The sequence below is a fragment of the Neofelis nebulosa genome, chromosome 4 (assembly GCF_028018385.1).
Source record: "Neofelis nebulosa isolate mNeoNeb1 chromosome 4, mNeoNeb1.pri, whole genome shotgun sequence".
Taxonomy (NCBI): domain Eukaryota; kingdom Metazoa; phylum Chordata; class Mammalia; order Carnivora; family Felidae; genus Neofelis; species Neofelis nebulosa.
In genome coordinates this window covers 118,022,093-118,041,721 of record NC_080785.1, presented here as the reverse complement: position 1 = coordinate 118,041,721, position 19,629 = coordinate 118,022,093, and the positions used below count along the sequence as shown (strand labels likewise).

The following is a 19,629-nucleotide window of genomic DNA, read 5'->3' as shown; positions in this document are numbered from 1 at the left end:
AAAAAAAAAAAAACAAAAGAAAACAACCAAAACAGGTGTCAAATTCAGCATACAGGCCCCTGCCATTTCACAGAATCACAGCCCACCCCACTTCCCCATCTTAATGCCCTGCAAAGTCGCCTCCACAGTCGTCCACACTTTTGGCACGCCTGGCTTGGCCAGAGCCCAGTCGCAGAGTATGGCTTGACTTGGGGACTCTGAGACTCATTGGAACATTCAGTTGAGCCCTGGCTTTGCAGCCAGGAGATCTGAGTTCAAGAGTTGGCTCTCTGCTTCCTGGAGCACTCCCTCCCCCTCTCTAAGTGCCCAGGTTCTAAGATTTATGGGAAATACAGTGAAGCAGCTCCTTCCTGCCTTTGAGGGTTACTGGGGCTCTCTGGAGTGAGGGGCATCTCAGCATGGGGTATGTTGACGACCCGGGGTTTCTCATTTGGTGAAGTTTGGCTTACCTATTTGGGCAAACCATCCTGCCAGGAAAACCCTTTTTGCTCTTTCCTTCAGAACCACTTCAGGGGCTCCAGGGAGATTTGTTTTTGTCTCAATAGTTTATGTTTTCAGAAATACGCCATAAACTTCCAACAGTTCAGCTCCACAAGTCTCCATCCTCAGCTTAATAATTCAAATGTTAACTGCACTGTCAACCTACTTCCAAAGAGGTCTCATAAAATACAAAATTAAGGTCCGCTTGGCAGTTTCAGCACACAGAGGACACACGGTTGGAAAAGGAGAATGTTTTCCCAAGAAAGCACAAGAAGGCCTCCAAAGTCTGAGGAAGGAGCTATTTCTCTCTTAACACTCAGCTGTGGTTCTGAGAAGCTGCAGGGTGATGGAAAGAAGCTAGTAGAAGTCCTGATGTTCAAAGAGTCAGAGACAACAAAGGAAGTCTGAGGGTGTGCCAGGATTTCTGAGGCAGGGAAGCAATTTCTCACTAAAGGATGATTCACATAGCTTCTCTCAGAGGGCAAGTTTAGTTCCTAATGGTTAGAAATAAGACAGGAAAGAAGAAAGCTTTGCCATCCTCACAGGGATGGGGCTATGGGGTTGAAGCTGGCCCGCTGGGAGGGCCCTTCTAGACCACTTTTCCTGGCCTCCCTGACACTAGACGTGGCCCTCACACCACTCTCCACCTCTGCCTGGGGTGGTTTTTCTAAGTACCACGAGCAGCATCCTTTCAAGGGCTTATCTGATGCCACCTAGCTGTCCCCGCCCCCTGCCCTCCAGCCTCGACTCTCATCATTCTAGCCCCAGAGAAATGCACAGGCCACAGATCACGTGAATGAGCCATGCATCTTAGGGTCCCTGGGCCTTTGCAGGGCTGTGTCCCTGTCTGCAATGTCCTCGCCCCCTTGCCCACTTGGTAAACTCCCCCAGAATTCTCTGGGCCCCACTCTGCCACTTGGTGGTCAGGAGCAATGCTGGGCAGGTTACTTGATGTCTCTGCAGCTCAGTGTTTTTAGCTGCAAGATGGGAATGGTCATATTTGCCTTTATTCCCCTGAAGGGATATGGAGGGTCAAGGAAGATAGTGGCTGGCAAAATAAACGACAGAGGATAAGGCTCAGAAATAATAACAGAAGTAGTGAGAGTAATAACATGTGGACTGAGCACTTGCTACATGTCAAGCACTGTGCTGGGAGCCTCACATATATTTTCTCATCTGATCTTCACAGGAGCCCTGAAGCTGCCTCAAGGCAAAGGTGTGGCTGCGTGAGTTGGGTGGGAAGGGGTGGTGAGCTGCACAGGCTCCAGCTTGGACGGGGTTCTAATCTTGGCTCAGCCTCTTATCTGCTCTGGAACTCCAAGCATGATTTTTAACTTCTCCCAGCTTCAGGGTCTGAGCTATGAATTAGAGATGTGATGTCACCTACTTCATGGGGTTGTTATACAAGGCAGAATGGGGTATGCACTTAGCATCAAGCCTGGCTAAGTGAATGTTACCAGTTAGAATTAATTATGCACTCACTTTATAGATTTGCAGATCGGAAAACAGAAGCTCAAAGAGGTCAAGTAACTTGCTCAGGGTCACATGGGTGGTAAGTGCTGGAGCTGAGGTTTGAACCTTGGTTTGTTGGACTTCAGAGCCAAACCTCATTACTTCTTGGACTGGGTGTCCAGAAGTCTGGATTCCACAGGGTGACTTGGCACAAGTCCCTTTCTATTTCTGGGCCTCAGATAAAGTAAGGGGGCTGGACCAGTATGTCTCTAAGGTATGCAAACCCATGTAGATGACACCCACACAACCTACCCTTGCAAATACTCAAGTAGGTTTGTGTGTGTGTGTGTGTGTGTGTGTGTGTGTGTTTTGAATGAAAGGTGCTAACTAATTGGGAGGTCTCCGGATCAATGAAGACCAGAGAGCAGAGGGCAGCTGCAGAAGAGATCAGCTCAGTATGCTGGAGGGACCCAGAGAGCACTGCTGTTGACCATGGGGCAGAGATGGGGCCAAACCCTACCTCTTGCTGCCACAAGAACAGGAGAGTAGAACACAGAGATAGTCCAGTTCTGAGCATCTTATTAATTCACATTCACTCATCCACTGCCCACATATTCATCCACCCATACGTCTAGATTTCCCAGCCTGGTTTAGAGGGTGGTTGGACATCTACTCTGGACCGAGCAAATCCTTACTCTTCTCAGGATTCCTCTGGGCCTAGAAGGACAGTCCCTTAGACACCCTTTGCCCCACATGGCTGGCAGGCCCTGGTTCTGAATATGACTGCCTGGACCCCAGGCCTTCCTTCTTTGAGATCACCCTGTACTAAAGATGCTGCAGGATTGGTTTCAGTGACCAAGAGCCTGGTCTGGACACTCTACTCAACAGCTGGCTTTAGAGTGTCTATAAGTTGGCTTTGCCATACTTCGCTATGTGACTTTGGGTAGGACCCTTTCCTCTGTAGTCCTAATGCTTCCGCTGTCTGTTTATTGGTTAGCCTCTGCATTGCTACAAACGGAATCCTCTTTCCATGGGTGATTTTATTCAATGGGCAATTTAATGACAACACTAACCATACTTAGTGCTGAATGCGAGCCAGGCATTGTGCTAAGCACTTGTCACTTACTAACTCATTTCATCCTCACAATAATCCTATCATTTCCCCCAAGAAACTGAGGCAGAGAGAGGTTAAGTAACTTGTTGACATTCATATAGCTGGAGAGGAATTTGAACCCAGCCTGCCTGGCTCCAGAGTATGAGCCTTAACCACTACCCTGTCATACCAGGGGACTCTGCTATCCCTTCTATACCAGTGGCCATCAGCCCCCAGCAAGGAGAACCATGTGGCCAGGGGTCTTTCAGAAAAGACCCAGAAAGAGAGGCACAGGGATCCTAGGATGCTGGGGTTCAAGGCACATCAGGAGACACTGGTGCCTAAGTAAGAGGTAAGTGATTTAGCCTGATTACAAACCAAAGATTCCAGTTCTGGGGTCCCTGAACTCTCTTTAGTCTCAGCAGTTCACCTCCCCAGGTAGACTGACTGACCCCTGTCCTTTAAGCCACCTAGACACAACCAACATTGAAAATGAGAATTTAACTTTGCTGCCAGTGCTATGAAACACTGCCTAATTGAGATGTTTCATCAGCCTTCCTGGCAGATCCCAGAACTCCCTTTTATGGTGATTGCATAACACACATCTCCATCCAAGCCCACCTCGCAGGGCTCTGCCCACGCGGCCACCCCCTCGCCCGAAGTCTGCTCTGGGAATTGCTCTGCTCCCCTCTCTGCCACATCTCCAGGACAAGGTCATGAACAGCATCTCAGTGATTTTAGGGAGGCCTGGGAAACAGAATAGAACATTGCTGATCTCTCTTGATTCCCACATTGGGGTTGGGGTGGGGGTGGGGTGGGAAGAAGACAAAACATGGTCATTTCTGGCATCACACACGGGGTTCTCTATCGCCCATCTGCCTGCATCCTCCCGACCTACTTTCTCCTTTCCTCTGTGCTGCCTCCCGCAGCCTGCAGCTCTAGGGTGATGTGGGTGGCTGCTTAGCCCTGGACTGGCCGGTGTCTAGAGGCAGAAGTTGCCTCCTCCCCCGTCTCCCACCAGCCCTCAGCCCCTCGCTGCTGCTGAGTCACACTCTCTTCCCCGTTTGGATAAAGCTTCTGGCGGCTCCCACAATCCAACCTGATGGTGATGCTTTGAGCTGGCTCAGGGGCAGAAGGGAGAGGTCAGGGCTAGGGCACATTTGGAGGGTAAGCAAAAAAGCCCAGCCGCTCACCCAGAGGCTCACACTGCAGAAATGCCCTACACATCTGGAGGCTGACTGACCTCCGGATGGACAAGTCTGTGCTTCTCTTCATCTGAATGCTGGTTAATTACAAAAAAAAAAAAAAAAAAAAAGCCATCTGTGCTTCTAAACCAAAAAGGGATTACAGCATGATGAGTCTATGCAGCTTAGCTGAGACAGGAATATGATAGTTTTTCTTATCAAAGCTTGTGATGCTGCTACCTAATAGAAGTTACTAACAACAACGTCATCGGTGGTGGATTGTGAAAATGGCCACAATTAGTTCCTCTCTAAATCCGTGCCCTTTGCAATGTGACTTGGCAGTTCCTCCTGGCAAGAGATGGAGTCAGCCTCCCCGTTCCCCGGGTCTGGGCAGGCCTCTTGGCTTGTGTTGGCCAACAGGATGTGGCAAAATGACCACATGAACACACCTAGACCAGCCTGCCGGAGGAGGCGGGAGCACACAGAGCCCAGGTGAACCATCCCAGCTGAGGCCATCCTAGACCAGCCTGCGGTGCTGCCGAGATCAGCAGGGCTGTCCCCTGAGCCACCGCAGATGCAGATGTGTGAGGGAGTCCTGCTGAGAGCAGAAGGACCACCCCGCTGAGCCCAGCCTGAATTGCCAGCTCACAATCGAGCGCTAAATACACAGTTTGATTTTGAGCCACTAAGTTTTAGAGTACAGCAGTCCCCCACTTATTCTTGGGGGACACGTTCCAAGACCTCCAGGGCATGCCCAAAGCTGCGGATAGTACCAAGCCCCATGAATACTATGTTTTTTTCCTCGATACACATATCCATGATAAAGTTTACTTCATAAATTAGACACAGTAAGAGAATAACACCTGATTCATAACTGATAATAAAATAGAACAGTTAGAACCATATACTGGAGGTATATGTGAATGGGATCTCTCTCTAGATATCTTATTGTACTGTACTCACCCTTCTTCTTGTGGTGATATGAGACAGTGGAGTGCCTACGTGCTGAGATGCAGTGAGGTGAATGATACAGGTATGTGACATGACATTAGGCTGCTACTGACCTTCTGACGTATCATTAGCAAAGGGTTATCTGCTACGGGACCGAGGCTGACTGGAGGTAACTGAGACTACAGATACGGGGAGCCTACCGTAGTGATGTAGCAAAAGCCTGCTAATAAAAAGTGTGGAAGTTTTCTGGTAAGGGGGACAATGATGGGATCTAAAAAACACAATTAACACACTATTTTTCTGTCATATAAACACCATTGCTAAATCAAACAGAAACAAGTTGCTTACTCCACGACCATCCCAAAAGACACCAGCAGGATTCAAAAATACGAGTCACGTTGCTCCATCTGCCCAGAACTTGCGCCTCGCCCCACGGACGTTGTTGCTTCCCCCAGAGGAGGCTGCACCACTCACCAGAATCTTGGTGGTGTAGGCGCTGTTGATGGCAATGGCGTTGACGAGCAGCTCCATGGTCTTGGTGTTGATGGAGCTGGGGTCGGGGATCTCCTTGTAGTGGACATCGCCCACGTAGGCCTGCACGACTGTCATGCGATTGGTGGTCAGTGTGCCTGTCTTGTCTGAGCAGATGGCGGTGGCATTGCCCATGGTCTCGCAGGCATCCAGGTGGCGTACCAGGTTGTTGTCTTTCATCATTTTCTGGGGGAAAGGGGCGAGTGAGAGGGCGGCAGTAAGGAGAGGGAGCTGGGGGGCCAGAGAGCTGAGGGCATGGGGGAAACACGCAGTAAATGAGGCTCTGCCTCTGCTATCTGCCCCTTTGCCTCCCACAGACGCAAAGGGCATTCACTGAAACGTTGACATCTGAACTCCTCGTGTGTGTGCAGCCTTTTCCTTTACTTTGATTTGAACCATTTAGAAGATTTGATGAATTGACTTTGTTAATTTGAATGATGGAAATAATCTGTATTCCTTACAGAAAAAAAATAAGGGAGAAGGATGAGAAATTAAGGTTGGGTCCTTTCTGGTTACCTCAAATATTTTTCTCTTACGCCCTGACAGAAAGAACCATTCCTTATCTGGTTATGGGTTTTTTTTTCAAATGTACCATCTTTTGCTGGCACCTGGTTTTCATTTGGTTCCACCAAAAGTAAATAAATTTAGGATAGATATGTGTGTTTATAGACATAGAACAATATCTGGAAAAATATCAAAATATTAATGTCATTATTTCTGGGTGGTAGAATTATAGGAGATTTTTATTGCCTTCTTTTAAAACTCTATAGATTCTTCTTTAAAAAAATTTTTTTAATGTTTATTCATTTTTGAGAGAGAGAGAGAGAGAGACACAGAGACAGAGCAAGAGCAGGGGAGGGGCAGTGACAGAGGGAGACACAGAATCCTAAGCAGGCTCCAGGCTCCCAGCCATCAGCACAGAGCCCGACACAGAGCTCGAACCCACGAACCGTGAGATCATGACCTGAGCCGAAGTAAGACACTTAACCGACTGAGCCACCCCAAAAATCTATAGATTCTAAAAAAAATTCTATAGATTCTATTTTCTGCATTCAATACAGATTATAACTTGTATAATAAAAACCACAAATTTCTTTTCAACATAGATATATGGAAAAGAAAAACCAGCCATAATGCCATCACCCAGAACTGACACAGTTTATGTATCAACATCTTTTCTTTTCAAATTTATAGCAAAAATGAAATCCTACCATGTGTATTATTATTAATTTTCTTGTATTCGTCTTCCTCTCTGTCTTTCCAGCTCCACTCCTATAGCTTCTTTCAGGTTCTCAAGCAAGTCATGCAAATAAAGTCACTCTCCAGGAACTGCCACTCAGTGCAGGCCCTCCCGACACAGGGACCCTATCTGCCAAGGAGGGACATGAAAAGTTGCTAGAGGCGGAATCAGGCACAGTTCCAGCCTGTTCCTAGGAATCTGATTTCCTTTCTTCTTGCCCATTATAGCTCTTTGTAAGAAGGGTAAAAAGAAGCGCCAGGAGAATAATTTTAACACTAGTTCACGTCACTGCAAAATGGGTATCGGTTAGAGATCTGTGCTATTGCCATTTTCTCTTATAACACACTTAATGTACATTTAATGGATGATCAACTTACAGACTTACAGTCTGCAAAGTTCCTCCTCACTTTCTGGTCTGACTTTACTACAAGGATTGTTGTCAACCATTTTGGCAACTGAAAAAAGTCACGGCCGAGTGATTTGACCAGGATCACACACCTAATGTGAGGGTTAAAGTTGGGACAGGAACCCAGCTCTGTTGAACCTCACAGCCTGGATCATTCCATCAGGCCTCTGACCACCTGCACTCTCGGAAGAGGGTTCGTCTGTCGGGCTTCAGAATACATAGGTGGCTACTGAGCACTAGAAATGTGGCTGGTCTGACGTGAAACATGTGGTACGTGTAAAACACATGTTGGATTTTGAAGACTTATCATGAAAAAAGAAATGTAAAATATGTGACTAGTGATTTTTATATTACATGTGAGATTGATAATAATTTGGACATGTTAGGTAAAGTAAATTATATTATTAAAATTAATGTCACTTGTTTCGTTTTACTTTTTCTTTTTAACGTGACTACAAGGAAATTTAAAATCACACACGTGGCTCATATTATATCTCTATTGGCCAGCGCTGATCTAAGTGTCATCTCTAGTGTTTTGATGGCGGCTCCCAGGGGGGTATGCCAGGCTCAGAGAGGGGACAGTTTGCCTCTCCTGGGTTGGGGTGCTGTACTAAGTTTATCAAGTGACTGTATCAAGTTTATCAAGGGACTGGTTGGGGTGCTGTACTAAGTCTATCAAGTGACCTAAGACAGCTGAAGGCACCAGGTGCCAGAGATACAAACTGTAGATGGTGCAGAGGTCTAAAGATGTCAGTACATAATCCCCCCAAAACTAACCCTGTGTGACTTTCAAAGACACACTGAGCTCAGCTGGGTGGCCATGGGGGTCCCAACTCATGGCTGTGTGTGTGGGAGTCTCCATCTCTGGGCCCCAGGTCCCCAAGCAGCATCGTATTGTGACCTGTTTGGGCTTTGGTTTGTGGGATGGAGTTTCTTCAAGAACCCTAAAACAAGGAGACGATAAGGGCCGTATCCTTTACACAGAGCTGCCACTTTCTGGCACCTGTCTGGAGATCTCTTTTCTGTATGAAATTACATCAGTGAGCCCGGTCCAAATTCCAACTTGGAAACTGACGCTTGCTGTGCCCTCCACCAGCTCTGCCAACGTCTCGGAGAGAATGCCTTGTTTATAAACACGCCCTGGCCTCTGTCCTCACGGGGATGTCCTGGCATCTGGGCCCTGGGAACCAGGAGCGCAAGGTGGGAAAACCATGGGGCCAAGGGAAGAGAATGAGCCCGCCATGTGAACCAGGCTCAAAGTGCCTGTGGAGATGCTCAGCTCAGTGTTCAGGCTCTGTGGATGGTCATTGCCTGGAAGCAGGGGGCGGGGGTCTCTGCCATCTGGGGGGCACTAGGAACACCCCCCAAGACGCAAGTTTTCATAGTCAGCCTTCTTGGGCCTACCCCTCTTCATTAAACTTTTTTTTTTTTATTTTTTTTTATTTTTATTTTTATTTTTTTTTAAATTTTTTTTTCAACGTTTTTTTTTTTTATTTATTTATTTTTGGGACAGAGAGAGACAGAGCATGAACGGGGGAGGGGCAGAGAGAGAGGGAGACACAGAATCGGAAACAGGCTCCAGGCTCCGAGCCGTCAGCCCAGAGCCCGACGCGGGGCTCGAACTCACGGACCGCGAGATCGTGACCTGGCTGAAGTCGGACGCTCAACCGACTGCGCCACCCAGGCGCCCCAAACTTTTTTTTTTTTTAAAGTTTGTTATGCCCACATGTGAAAGTGGGAGCAAGCAGGGGAGGGGCAGAGAGAGAGAGAGAGAGAGAGGGAATCCGAAGCAGGCTCCACACTATCAGTGCAGAGCCTGATGCAGGGCTCGATGTCCACAAACTGTGAGATCATGATCTGAGCCAAAATGAAGAGTCAGATGCTCACCTAACTGAGCCACATAGGCACCCTCATTAAACTGCTTTTAAACCCTCTTCCATTTTCTGCCCGTCCCTTGAGAGGAGGGGGCTTCCTTACATCAGATATCTTTTGGTTTTAGGTTTATCTCTTCCCAAAGTTAGGGAGTACCCTCTGAGATTAGTCATAGAAGTACTACAGACTTCTACTTACATTTGGTGGTTTGGGGATGGGTTTGGGCCTACACGGTGACATCTGCTCTTTGTGCTTTTTTGTTTTTTTTGTTAAGTTGAGTTGATTGTCAACGTTTAAAAACCAAGAGAGTTCATATTAAGTCCACGTTTCTGGCTTCTCTGGAAAATTGTGAAGATTTGGCAACAAAGGGGCTTCTCTGCAAGGTGACACTTGGCTGGGGTGAATGACGGCTGTCCCTGCAGCCAGGGTGTGGCCCTGTGGTTGTGGCCACAGGCCCCGGGCCTCCCTGAGGGTGTGCAAGCTTTGGGTTCCTGCATCCGTGTTCTCTCCCACCTTCCAGCGTGCCCCCTCCCTCCTTCTCAGCGCTTCTCTCAGCCCCAGCACTTGCCCCACGGGCCACCCCCACAGAGCCCCTGGTGGGGGGGGGCAGCCAACTGCATCCATCTGGTCCCCTCCTTCTCACCTTCACAGAGTAGGCCAGTGAGATGGTGACGGCCAGAGGGAGCCCCTCGGGCACGGCCACCACCAGCACCGTCACACCGATGATGAAGAACTTGACAAAGTACTGCACGTAGACGGGCGTGCACTCGGGTAACCACGGCTTCTTGTTGACCACGAAGGTGTCCACGGTGAAGTAGAGCACCAGGATGATCACTGTGATGGCCGACATCACCAGTCCTGTAACACGGGTAGGGGAAGACCTGTTCAGGGGCTTTCCTGGGGGTGTGGGCCTGGGAAGTGAGATGTAGACCAAACCCTTGGCCAGAAGGGCTCTGGGGCCAGGCAGACCCTAGCTCACATCTCAGCTCTGCCACTTACTTTGTGGCCTAAGGCAAGTTCTTGATCCTCACAGAGCCTCAGTCTCCTCCTCTGTGCAACGGGGATGCACGTTTATCTCATGTGATTTTATAAGTATCAAATATGATTAGTGTGCGTAAAGTGCGTAGCACGGTGCCTGCCCGACACCTTGCAAGGGCTCAAGAAATGTGTGCTGAGAGACCATGTGAGTAAGTTAGAACTGCCTGCATAGTACTCTCACACAATAATGATGTGCAGTTGGTACCATGTATTTACTCATTCACCCAGACACCTAGTAGTTCCTACTTCAGGAACCAGGGACACAGCAATAGAGAGGACAGAGTCCCTGCCCTTGGGGAGCTGAGACTCCAGAGGGGGAGGCAGACCGGAAACAAGCTCATGAACAAGATAATTCAGATAGGGATAATGCTGTGACGAAAAACTTCAGGATGACAAGACGGAAAGTGACATGGGCAGAAAATGAGAAAACGACCCAAATGTCCATCGACAGACAAGTGGATAAAGAAAACGTGGGGCACACACACAACGGTATGTGACTCAGCCTTAAAAAAGAAGGGAACCTTGCCATTTGCGACAACATGGATGGACCTAGCGGACATCACGCTGAATGAGAGAAGGCAGACACAGAAGGACTTACATGAGGAAAATAAATAGTCAAACTGATGGAAGCAGAGAGTAGAAGGGTGATTGCCAGGGGCTGTGGGGAGGGCGGAAGGGGAGCGTTGTTTTTCAGTGGGTACAGAGTTTCAGTTATGCAACATATATAAGTTCTAGAGCTCTGCTTTACGCTACAGTGCCTACGGTTACCAGTACAGTATTGTGCACTTCAAAATTGGGCAAGAGGTTGGGTCTCCTGTTAAGTGTTCTTACCCCCAGAACAGAAAACAGGAAAACTCATGAAAGAACACAAGGACGTTTAGGAGGAGGTGGTGGATAGGCTTCGTACCTTGTTTGTGGGGATGGCATCACGGGTGTATGCGTGTGTCCAAACTCATCAAGATGTACATTAAATGTGAGCAATTAAAAAAAATTTTTTTTAATGTTTTATTTATTTTTGACAGAGAGAGAGAGAGACAGAGCATGAGCGGGGGAGGGTCAGAGAGAGAGGGAGACACAGAATCCGAAGCAGGCACCAGGCTCTGAGCTGTCAGCACAGAGCCCGATGTGGGGCTTGAACTTACAGACTGCGAGATCATGACCTGAGCCGAAGTCAGACACTCAACCGACTAAGCCACCAGGCGTCCCTGTGAGCAATTTTTTGTATATATGTTGTGTCTCAATAAAGCTTAAAAACAAAACATGGGCTGGCATGGGAGTGACTACTTTAGCGATGGCGTCCAGGGAAGACTTCCTGGAGGAGGTGATACTTGAGAAGATGGGGAATGATGAGAAGGATCAGGCAGAGGGTGTGACCTGCAGGAAGAGTGTTCCAGACAGAGGAAAGAGCAGGGGGCCCTTTTTTGGATGAGGAGACTGTGGCTCAGTGAGGGGAAGTGACTTGTTCAAGGCCACAGGCCAGAGAAGCGCTGCAGAATTAGTAGAGGCAGGTGCCTACCTGCCCGGATCCCCTGGGATCCCCTTGCCACTTGGGTGTGTGCGGCCTCCACCTGCTGTTGGTGCCAGGCAGGTGCCCCTGAGGCTGTGCACACCTGCGGCCGCTGCCAGAGGAAGCTTGCGTTTCGGTGATCACCGTCTCTTTGTCAGGAAGTGCCTGGGAGGGCACCCCACCCCAATGTGATGGCCAATATCCAATGGCTGAGGTGGGGGTCCAACAGCCCAGTCCCCTTGGCATGACTTGGGACAGACCCTGCAGAGGTAGGTAGAGACTGGGATTTCTCCAGAAAGTATCTGGCTTTCCCCCTGGCCCTGTCAAGTCTCTTACCCTTTAGAGGTTTCACCTGAGCACACCCTCACCCCTAAAAATCCTGCTCCTAGCCACGTCAGGCTGTGCTTCAGGGAATTCAGCCCAAGAGAGAAGGAGAGGTGGGGTGTGAACCTAGACTCTGAACTGCATTCTCAGCAAGGCTGAGGAGAAGGAGGGAGATGAGCAAGGGCTCTGAAGGCCATGGGGTTATCCTCCTCCTCCTCCTTCTCCTCATCTCTCTGTTCCCTGCCCCCCAGGGCTGCTGCCTGTTTTTGTGGAGTCTTCTCCAGGCCAAGAATGGAGGAAATCCCTGGGCCCATCGCTCGCCCGCCCCCACCTCCAGCTGTGGAACTTCAGGGCCGGCTCTACCCCCATCTGACAGTCGCAGGGGCGGGAAGCCAAGCTCCCAGCAGCCGGGAGCTATCACCAGGCCCGAATTTAAATATAGACAGTCAAGCCTGTAATTTGCCCCCCTTCTCCACGCCGTGGTGCCTATAATTAGAGCCAAGAGACAGCCAGGTGGGGAGGCCTTGGCGTTTGCTGTGTCCTCATGCGGGCGGAGAGGCCCGGGCTGTGTCAGCCGGGCGGGGCACGCCTTACAGCTGGGCTCAGCTTCCCGGGCCAGAGGGGCCACCACCAGCCGTCACCTGGAGCCACCAGCTCAGTTGGGAAGCTGAGCTTGCACTGAGGCTCAGACAAGAGGCTTCTCCCTGGGCTCCTGTCGCTGCCCTCAACCTCTCCCATCTTTCCTCTGCCCTGCAGCCGGGGTGGCTAATATAGCTAATCCATCCCTGCCCTCCTGTACTCCAACCTATTACTTGAGCGTCTATCGTCTCAGGACTCGGGCTGGTTGCTGTGGTAGAAAAGGGTGGGTCTCAGGGCCATCTCATGCAAGCCGCCACTTTGCAGATGAAGTACTTGAGAGCCAGCTTTGGGTCCCACTGTGCACCCCACGTTCCCCCTTGCCCCATCCACTGTGGCTGCACACTTACCTGCCTTGCCTATCTGCACAGCCAGCTTGGTGAGCTTTCCCTGCAGCACAGACTTCTCCTTCTTGTGCATGTTGGCCTTTTTTTTGTCGTCGGCATCGCCGCCCTCGGCACTCTTGAGGGGCTGCATCTCCATGGCGGCTGCCCCGTCCTGCTGTTTGGCTGCAGGGGGCAGAGCACGCATGCACACACACACACACACACACAGACATGCACGCACCGAGGTCAGCCTGCTGGGTGGGGATATTGGCACCCACCCTGCCTGCCCAGGGGAGTGTGGTGAGGCATTCATGCACTCCGCTGCCTGGACCCCTGTGTGGCTGGCACAGAAACCCTGCGATGTGGCGTCTGCCTCTTCCAGGTGGAGACTCTGGTCCCAGGGCCAGTGGTTGCCTTGGAGCTGGAATCCAAGTGCAACCAGGGAGTGACACAGTTCCATCTTGGATTCCCAGCAGGAGGAGGCTGGGGTCCCCTCTGGGCCTGAATAAGCCCACAGACCCTTCCCAAATGGCCCCTCACCTTTCCCCACATTCAGACAAGGCAGGTAGGCTTGGACTTCCCCGGTTGGTTCTTGAATATGTTGCTGGGATATTAAATAGTCACCAGACAGAAGGGACATAGGGGGCGTAAAAGATAAAAGAGAGTGTCCCTGTCTGTGGGTGACGAGCTTCCTCCTCCTTCAGTGGTGGACTGACTGGTGGGCCTGGGGACCTATCCCTTAGCCCCTAAGGATCTCAAAGAACCAGCTACAAGTCTTCAGCTAAATGGGCAGCATAGCTCAAAGGCTGGGGAAGAGCTGGCTCACAGGTGTCCCCTGTCCTCACCGGTGACATCTCCATTTGGCCTGGAAATACATGAATCACAGCTATGCCCCCCAAAGACGTCAGGCACCTGTAGGTGTGGACATGTCTGCATCTGGCTTGGCTCTCAGAGCCGGTGGGGAGGGGCTGCGGGGACCACAGAAGCCGGTTAATACAAAAGGGTTACCTTTGCTCTGGCTGGCGTCCACATTGCCATCCTGCATTTTACCTACACGACAAAGAATTTTAACAGACAACAGAGAACAGACAACACACGTTGATCATCACGAAGACGCAACAGGGCCACGGACATTCATGTCATAGAAGGAGGAAGCGCCGAGCCGACTCTGTCCCTCCATATAGGGATGCTGGGGACGCCCCGAGACAAGAGCAAACCTGGCCACCACATTGACTGCAGGGTCTGTCTTGATTCTCAGGGGCTTGGAGAGAGAGCTTCGGTGGGAATTATTTTGGCCCTGAGCATCTTACAGATTAAATGACAGCCTTTGAGGGTAAAAGGGACCACAGTAGGCTGGCAGGAATCAGAGGGGTTCTCAGGTCCCCAGTGATTAATTTGGCTGGTGCCTTTTGTGAACTGAGAGGAGGCAAAGGAAATGAGAGAGAGACGGGGAGAGAGAGCGAGAGAGCAAGAGCGAGAGAGGGAGAGAGAGAGAGACGAGAGAGATTCTAGAAAAGGGAGGAGTTTGGTCAATGTGCTCCTTACTTTCTGGCTTCAGGAGGGATGTACGTAAAGTTCTACTTTCTCCTTTTTCCACCTGGAGGAGTGTGAAGGCACAGCATGGACAACCCCCTGCCCAGCCCTATTGAGGGTAATGCATGCAAAGGCTGGGCAAGGCCTCCCCAGTGGTGGGCTCTGAGGTGCCCTGAGTGAATCCAGGGGGCCCAGTGGGAGTGCCCTGTCTCTCAAGGGGACACTGCTGGCCCCTCCCCTCCACTTAGGTGTGTGCTCTTTATTCTGCAGTTGACCAGCTTGGGCCCCAGTAGACAGGGAAGTTGGGCTGGTGGGTTCCCTGGGGTGCACCCCTGCCCCGGCCCTGCGTGCCAGGGCTGGGGAAAGGGCCGAATCTGGGGCTGCTCATCACCTAATCGGGGCTGCCTGGGAGGCCCCCTCCCCAGTCTTAGCCAGAGGCTTGGGGGCTGGGTTTGCAGCATGGCAGGTACTGGTGGTCACTAGTTGGCAGCTGAGATACCTGCCCTCACTGCTGGCACTGAGGAAAAGGGGTTTCCTCCTGTCCCCTGGGCTTGTCCACTGAGCTCACTCAGAGCTCTGCCCATGAGCCTTGCCACCTCAGGAGGAGTCTCAGTAGGTCAGACACCCTTGGCCATTTGCTGCAAAGGTGATTCTCACAGCTCACGTTCTGTGAGAACCCACCATGTGCCAGGCGCATCTATAACCCCCGTGATTTCATATAATCCTCACCACATCCCTACAAGGGCACTCCTGTAGTGCACCCATTTACGGATGAGAAACTGAGGCTCAGAGAGGCAGATGGCCTGCCCGGGTCCCAGGGGGTAAACGGAGAGCTGGCCCCAAAGTGCATCTATGTTTCCACCTCCAATTTCGGAGAAAGCAGCAATCCCTCAGCCCCTCTGAGCCCAGAGGAGGGGCATCAAGGCGGCCTTGGTGGGATGGGGCTCCCGAAGCCCCTGTTTTGACACCAATTAGCTGTGCAGCTTTACCTCTCCCAGTCTCAGCTTCCACCTCTGTAAAATGGGATGCAACATTCAGCTCCCAGAGCACCTGATGGTTGCCTTAGTAATAACCACTTGCCCATTTAGCACTTTGAGTTTTGCGAGTGTCATCTCCTGTCAATCTTCCCAATGCCCTGCAGGTGGGATAGGAAGGATTCTCATCAGTCTCATTTTACAGATGAGGAGACTGAGGCCAAAGGAGGTTCAGAGGTAGCCCTCATTTCTGGAACATCCTGATCATAACGCTGCCTTATTGGTTCCATAAAACTGTCATCAGCATCACCATACCATGTTGTAAGTGACTCCGAGGGGAGAAGTGGCTTTCCTGGATCCCAGCCCCCTGCTATCTCTGCAAGGGAAATGCAGGGCTGTTCCCACTGCCTCGCACAGCAAAGGGTCAGTGACCCACCCTGGGGTTGAAAGAGAAGGGCCCTGTCGCTCAATTATAAAGCTCTTTTTGCTGGATTAAAAACAAAACAGGAAAAGCCTTTTTAGAGCAAACAGGAATGAACTACAACAATTATTTTTATTTTCAAAAATAATTTTACTAACTGGGCTAAAGGGCACTGGAGGACTCCTCTTTGATACTTGATTTTAGAAGACACAAAGGGGCCTTTATTTGCATTGCATATTATCAGATGCAACAGCCCATGTGTGTGCCCATTAACCAAGCTAGCAATTTCCTCCTTTATTTCCATAGTGATCACGTGGCTAGAAAAATAATCACCAATGCATATGTTCGAGGAAGGGAGAGGTGTTCTGGGGGTGCTTTGGTGCAGATGGCCTGGTTTCTCAGAAGCAAGGGACTTGCTTCTCCTCAGCCAAACTGGTGCTTGACTATCCCGGGAACTATGGTGGGGCAGCTAGGTCTGGCTCCACACACAACCTGGAGGGTGGGCTGTGTTTCAGGGGAGCTGGGATGGGGACCTGGGGTGGAGACTTGGAGGCCTTTCTGCATCAGATGCCAGATGCAGCTTTGACAACTAGGTCTGTTCTCTTCATGCATTGCCAGGGACATGGGTGTGAAAAACACATGTGTGGAGGGTTCACGGGAAGACGGCCTGATAAACAAGCTTTGGGGAGACTGACCACTAACTAGGTGAAGTGGGGGATGTCCCCTCTCGCCTGTGCCTCTGTTTCTTCCTCTGTGAAATGTGACCATTTGAACCAAGATGACGCTCATGAAAAGCACCACAAAGTGTCCTGTAAATGTCTGGGGCCCAGAGTGATTATTTACTAATTATGATTATAAGTGATGTATTAAATAGTGATATATTAATAAATGTAAAAGAAATAATAAAATAACAATAACAAGCGTAATGCCTCCAAGATTAATGGAATACACCCATTTTCAGTTGGGAGGGGGATGGGGGGGTGAAGTCAGGGGGATTACTGCCAGCTGGGTGTGTTTTCCATGTCCAAATCATCCTGACTTGGCTCAGAGGAGGGAGGGAAAGGAACGGTTAATTCTCTCATTGACCAAGGCTCAGCCTAGTGCTTCTCAACCTTTAATGCACACTGGCCTAGAGCCTGGAGAGCTTATTAGAATGCAGATTCTCATTCAGTGGGTCTGGGGTGGGGTCTGAGATTCTGCATTTCTAATAGGCTCCTAGGAGATGTCCAGGCTTCAGGTCCTCTGACCACATTTTGAGTAGCAACGGCATAGAGTACTATTTCCCAAAGTATATTATGGAGCCACACCAATCTCATAAGATTCAGCCAGGAAAAGTCCTGCAGCCAAAACAGCCCAGGAAGCCCTCCATGGCTAACTTTCCACTATATGCCAGCCTATTCAAGGTTCTGAGAAGTCCTGCAGTGAGGAAGAGACCAATTCTGTCCCACGGTTCTTAACCACCTTTGACCACAGGATCCTTTTTTTGGAGATAGGACCGATAACTATCCCTATGAAGTTTATAAGACATACTCCTTCAGGAAATCCTGGATTAGGAAGAGGAGCACACACTTTAGAGTCTGCAGGCCTGGGTTCAAATGCCAGCCCTGCCGCTCTCTAGTTCTGTGACCTTGGGCTAGTGTCTTGATCTCCCTGAGCCTCAGTCTCCCCATCTTTAAAGTGGGGACAATAAACTCTGTATCATAGGGTTATCATGAGGACCAAATGAGGCCACGAGCATGAAATGTTTGCAAAGTGCCTGGTTTACAGTGGGTGGTCAAGTTCCCCATCTTTCCTGTAATTTTCCTCAGGATACTTGTGAGTTTCTGCTACAGTTTGGAAGTGAAGCTGCCTTTTTTTGGGACCGACCAGCCTGGATGTAGTCTATATGTTCAACGAGCCCAGGAGGCTCACTGCTCTGGGGGAAGCAGAATACCACCTCCCGTTTCCTTCTCCCCCCCGCCCCCCCACTCCGGGTTTGCCTATATCGGTTCTCCCTGTCACCCCTCGCCACTCCTCCATGACGCATGACACCTCCCACACCCCAAGCTGTTCTCCTTTCTCCTCCTATGCTTGAAATAGACCTACACCCGAATTAGCCCTTCTTGGCAAGGCGCGGCTCGCCGAAGTGTCTTGCTTGGCCCCTGACATCCACTAGGTGCTTCCATCATTGGTCATTTGGAATGCAGGTGGCTCAGCCAGAGGTCTGCGGCAGGGGATGGGAGTATGAGGTAGGATAGGGTCTCCATGTCGTCCAGGAGTGGTGAGGAGTAAATGATATAATGAATGAGAAACCCACAGCCCAGTGCCTCGTACACAGTGATGCTGTAAGACTTTTCCTTTCCCTTCGATTCTCTCGGGCAACAGTTTTATGATCAAGCCCTACAGCTCTTAGTCTGGGTGACTATCATGCTACCTAATTTGGGGACAGGGGAGCTTTCTGAGCAAATGGAAGCCTCTTCACTCTGAAGATGGGAGGGTACAGAAATAAGAAACCCTCTAAAGGCTTGGAGGCCAGTGAATACAATTCCTTCATGCCGGTGGGTAACGAGGTTAAAATGCAGACCCCATGTACAGTGGCAGCCCCCCCCCACCACCCCTCACCCCCGAGGGGCCCATAAAAATGCAGAGACTCAGGACAAATGCTCCAGCACAGGCAACAGCAGGAAACACCAGTCCACGTCCGAGGGACAGAACCAGGCCCGAGCCCAAGCGAGCCCCCTGCCCGTTCACTCCGTGAAAGAGAAGAGGAAGAAATGTTTATCTGTGGCTCAGCCATGCTATGGGGTGGGGCCAAGGGGCTGAACCCCGGCCTGGGTCCCCCCTGCCTCGAGGGAATTTTCGAGCCAAGGACTGGAGACTTCACTAGGGACCCAGATGCCAGCTTCAGCCCAGGTCCTGACCTCAGGCCTTCTTCCCCAAGCTGGGGCCAGGAATGTACTTAGGAGAGGGCCACGCCGGGTGGGATGCTGCTTCTTGGGAGTCAAATCTGAAGCCAACGTTATGTCCCTCTTCTGGGCTCCACTGGGGGTTGAGGGCCCACCAGGAGCCAGTGCCATTTTGGCAGCCACAAGTGGGTGCGGAGCGGATTCCCCGGTGGTGGCTTCTCTCTTAAGCGCCTGCCCCACGTGAGAGGACGATTGTCCCAGAGCTGCCCATGCACATCCAAGATCTGTGCGGTCCAGAACAGGGAGAGGCAAGCCCAGAGTTGGGGGTGGGGGAGAGAGACGCCCATCCAACCGAGACCGAGCGCTCGCCATCGAAGACGTACCATTGACTAGGCTGGTATTTGCACTATCTACAGCATTTGAGCCTGCTGCACCATCGGCCGCTGTGGGGGTGGGAGGGATGGAAAATGCAGTGTGTCACAATGGAGAAAAGCAACAATGCAGAACAGCAACAACAATAAAGACATGAACCAACTTGCGGGAGGTAACATGACTATATTCTTTAAAAAAAAAAATCTCCGTTGGAAATCAAGAAACTCAAATTTGGGGGCGGGGGTGAAATGTTCCCATAGAGATGCCGTAAAAATCAGGGTAAAAAACTCAGACATGGAGGGTCTTTGAAATAAAACATGGCAGATGATCAATGTGGTTGGGTAGGATGCACCCCTTGGCCATGCCAATCGGGCAAGTCCCCGTCACAGGAGCTTCTATGAGAG

General features: G+C 50.5%; 1 protein-coding gene across 14 annotated transcripts in view; it reads right to left on the bottom strand.

Annotated features, from left to right (window-relative positions):
• Positions 1 to 19,629, bottom strand: part of ATP2B2 (ATPase plasma membrane Ca2+ transporting 2) — a 385,851-nt gene that overhangs the window by 39,388 nt on the left and 326,834 nt on the right. For 9 of the 14 annotated variants that reach the window (XM_058726006.1, XM_058726005.1, XM_058725997.1 and 6 more), the window contains 5 exons: positions 19,237 to 19,296; positions 14,049 to 14,090; positions 13,065 to 13,223; positions 9,853 to 10,067; positions 5,635 to 5,877 (listed from right to left, as the gene is read on the bottom strand). In XM_058726006.1, the coding sequence (XP_058581989.1) occupies positions 5,635 to 5,877; positions 9,853 to 10,067; positions 13,065 to 13,223; positions 14,049 to 14,090; positions 19,237 to 19,296 (719 nt within the window). The remainder of the gene's footprint in view (positions 1 to 5,634; positions 5,878 to 9,852; positions 10,068 to 13,064; positions 13,224 to 14,048; positions 14,091 to 19,236; positions 19,297 to 19,629) is intronic. The other 5 variants (XM_058726008.1, XM_058726003.1, XM_058726004.1 and 2 more) reach the window with 2 other exon arrangements.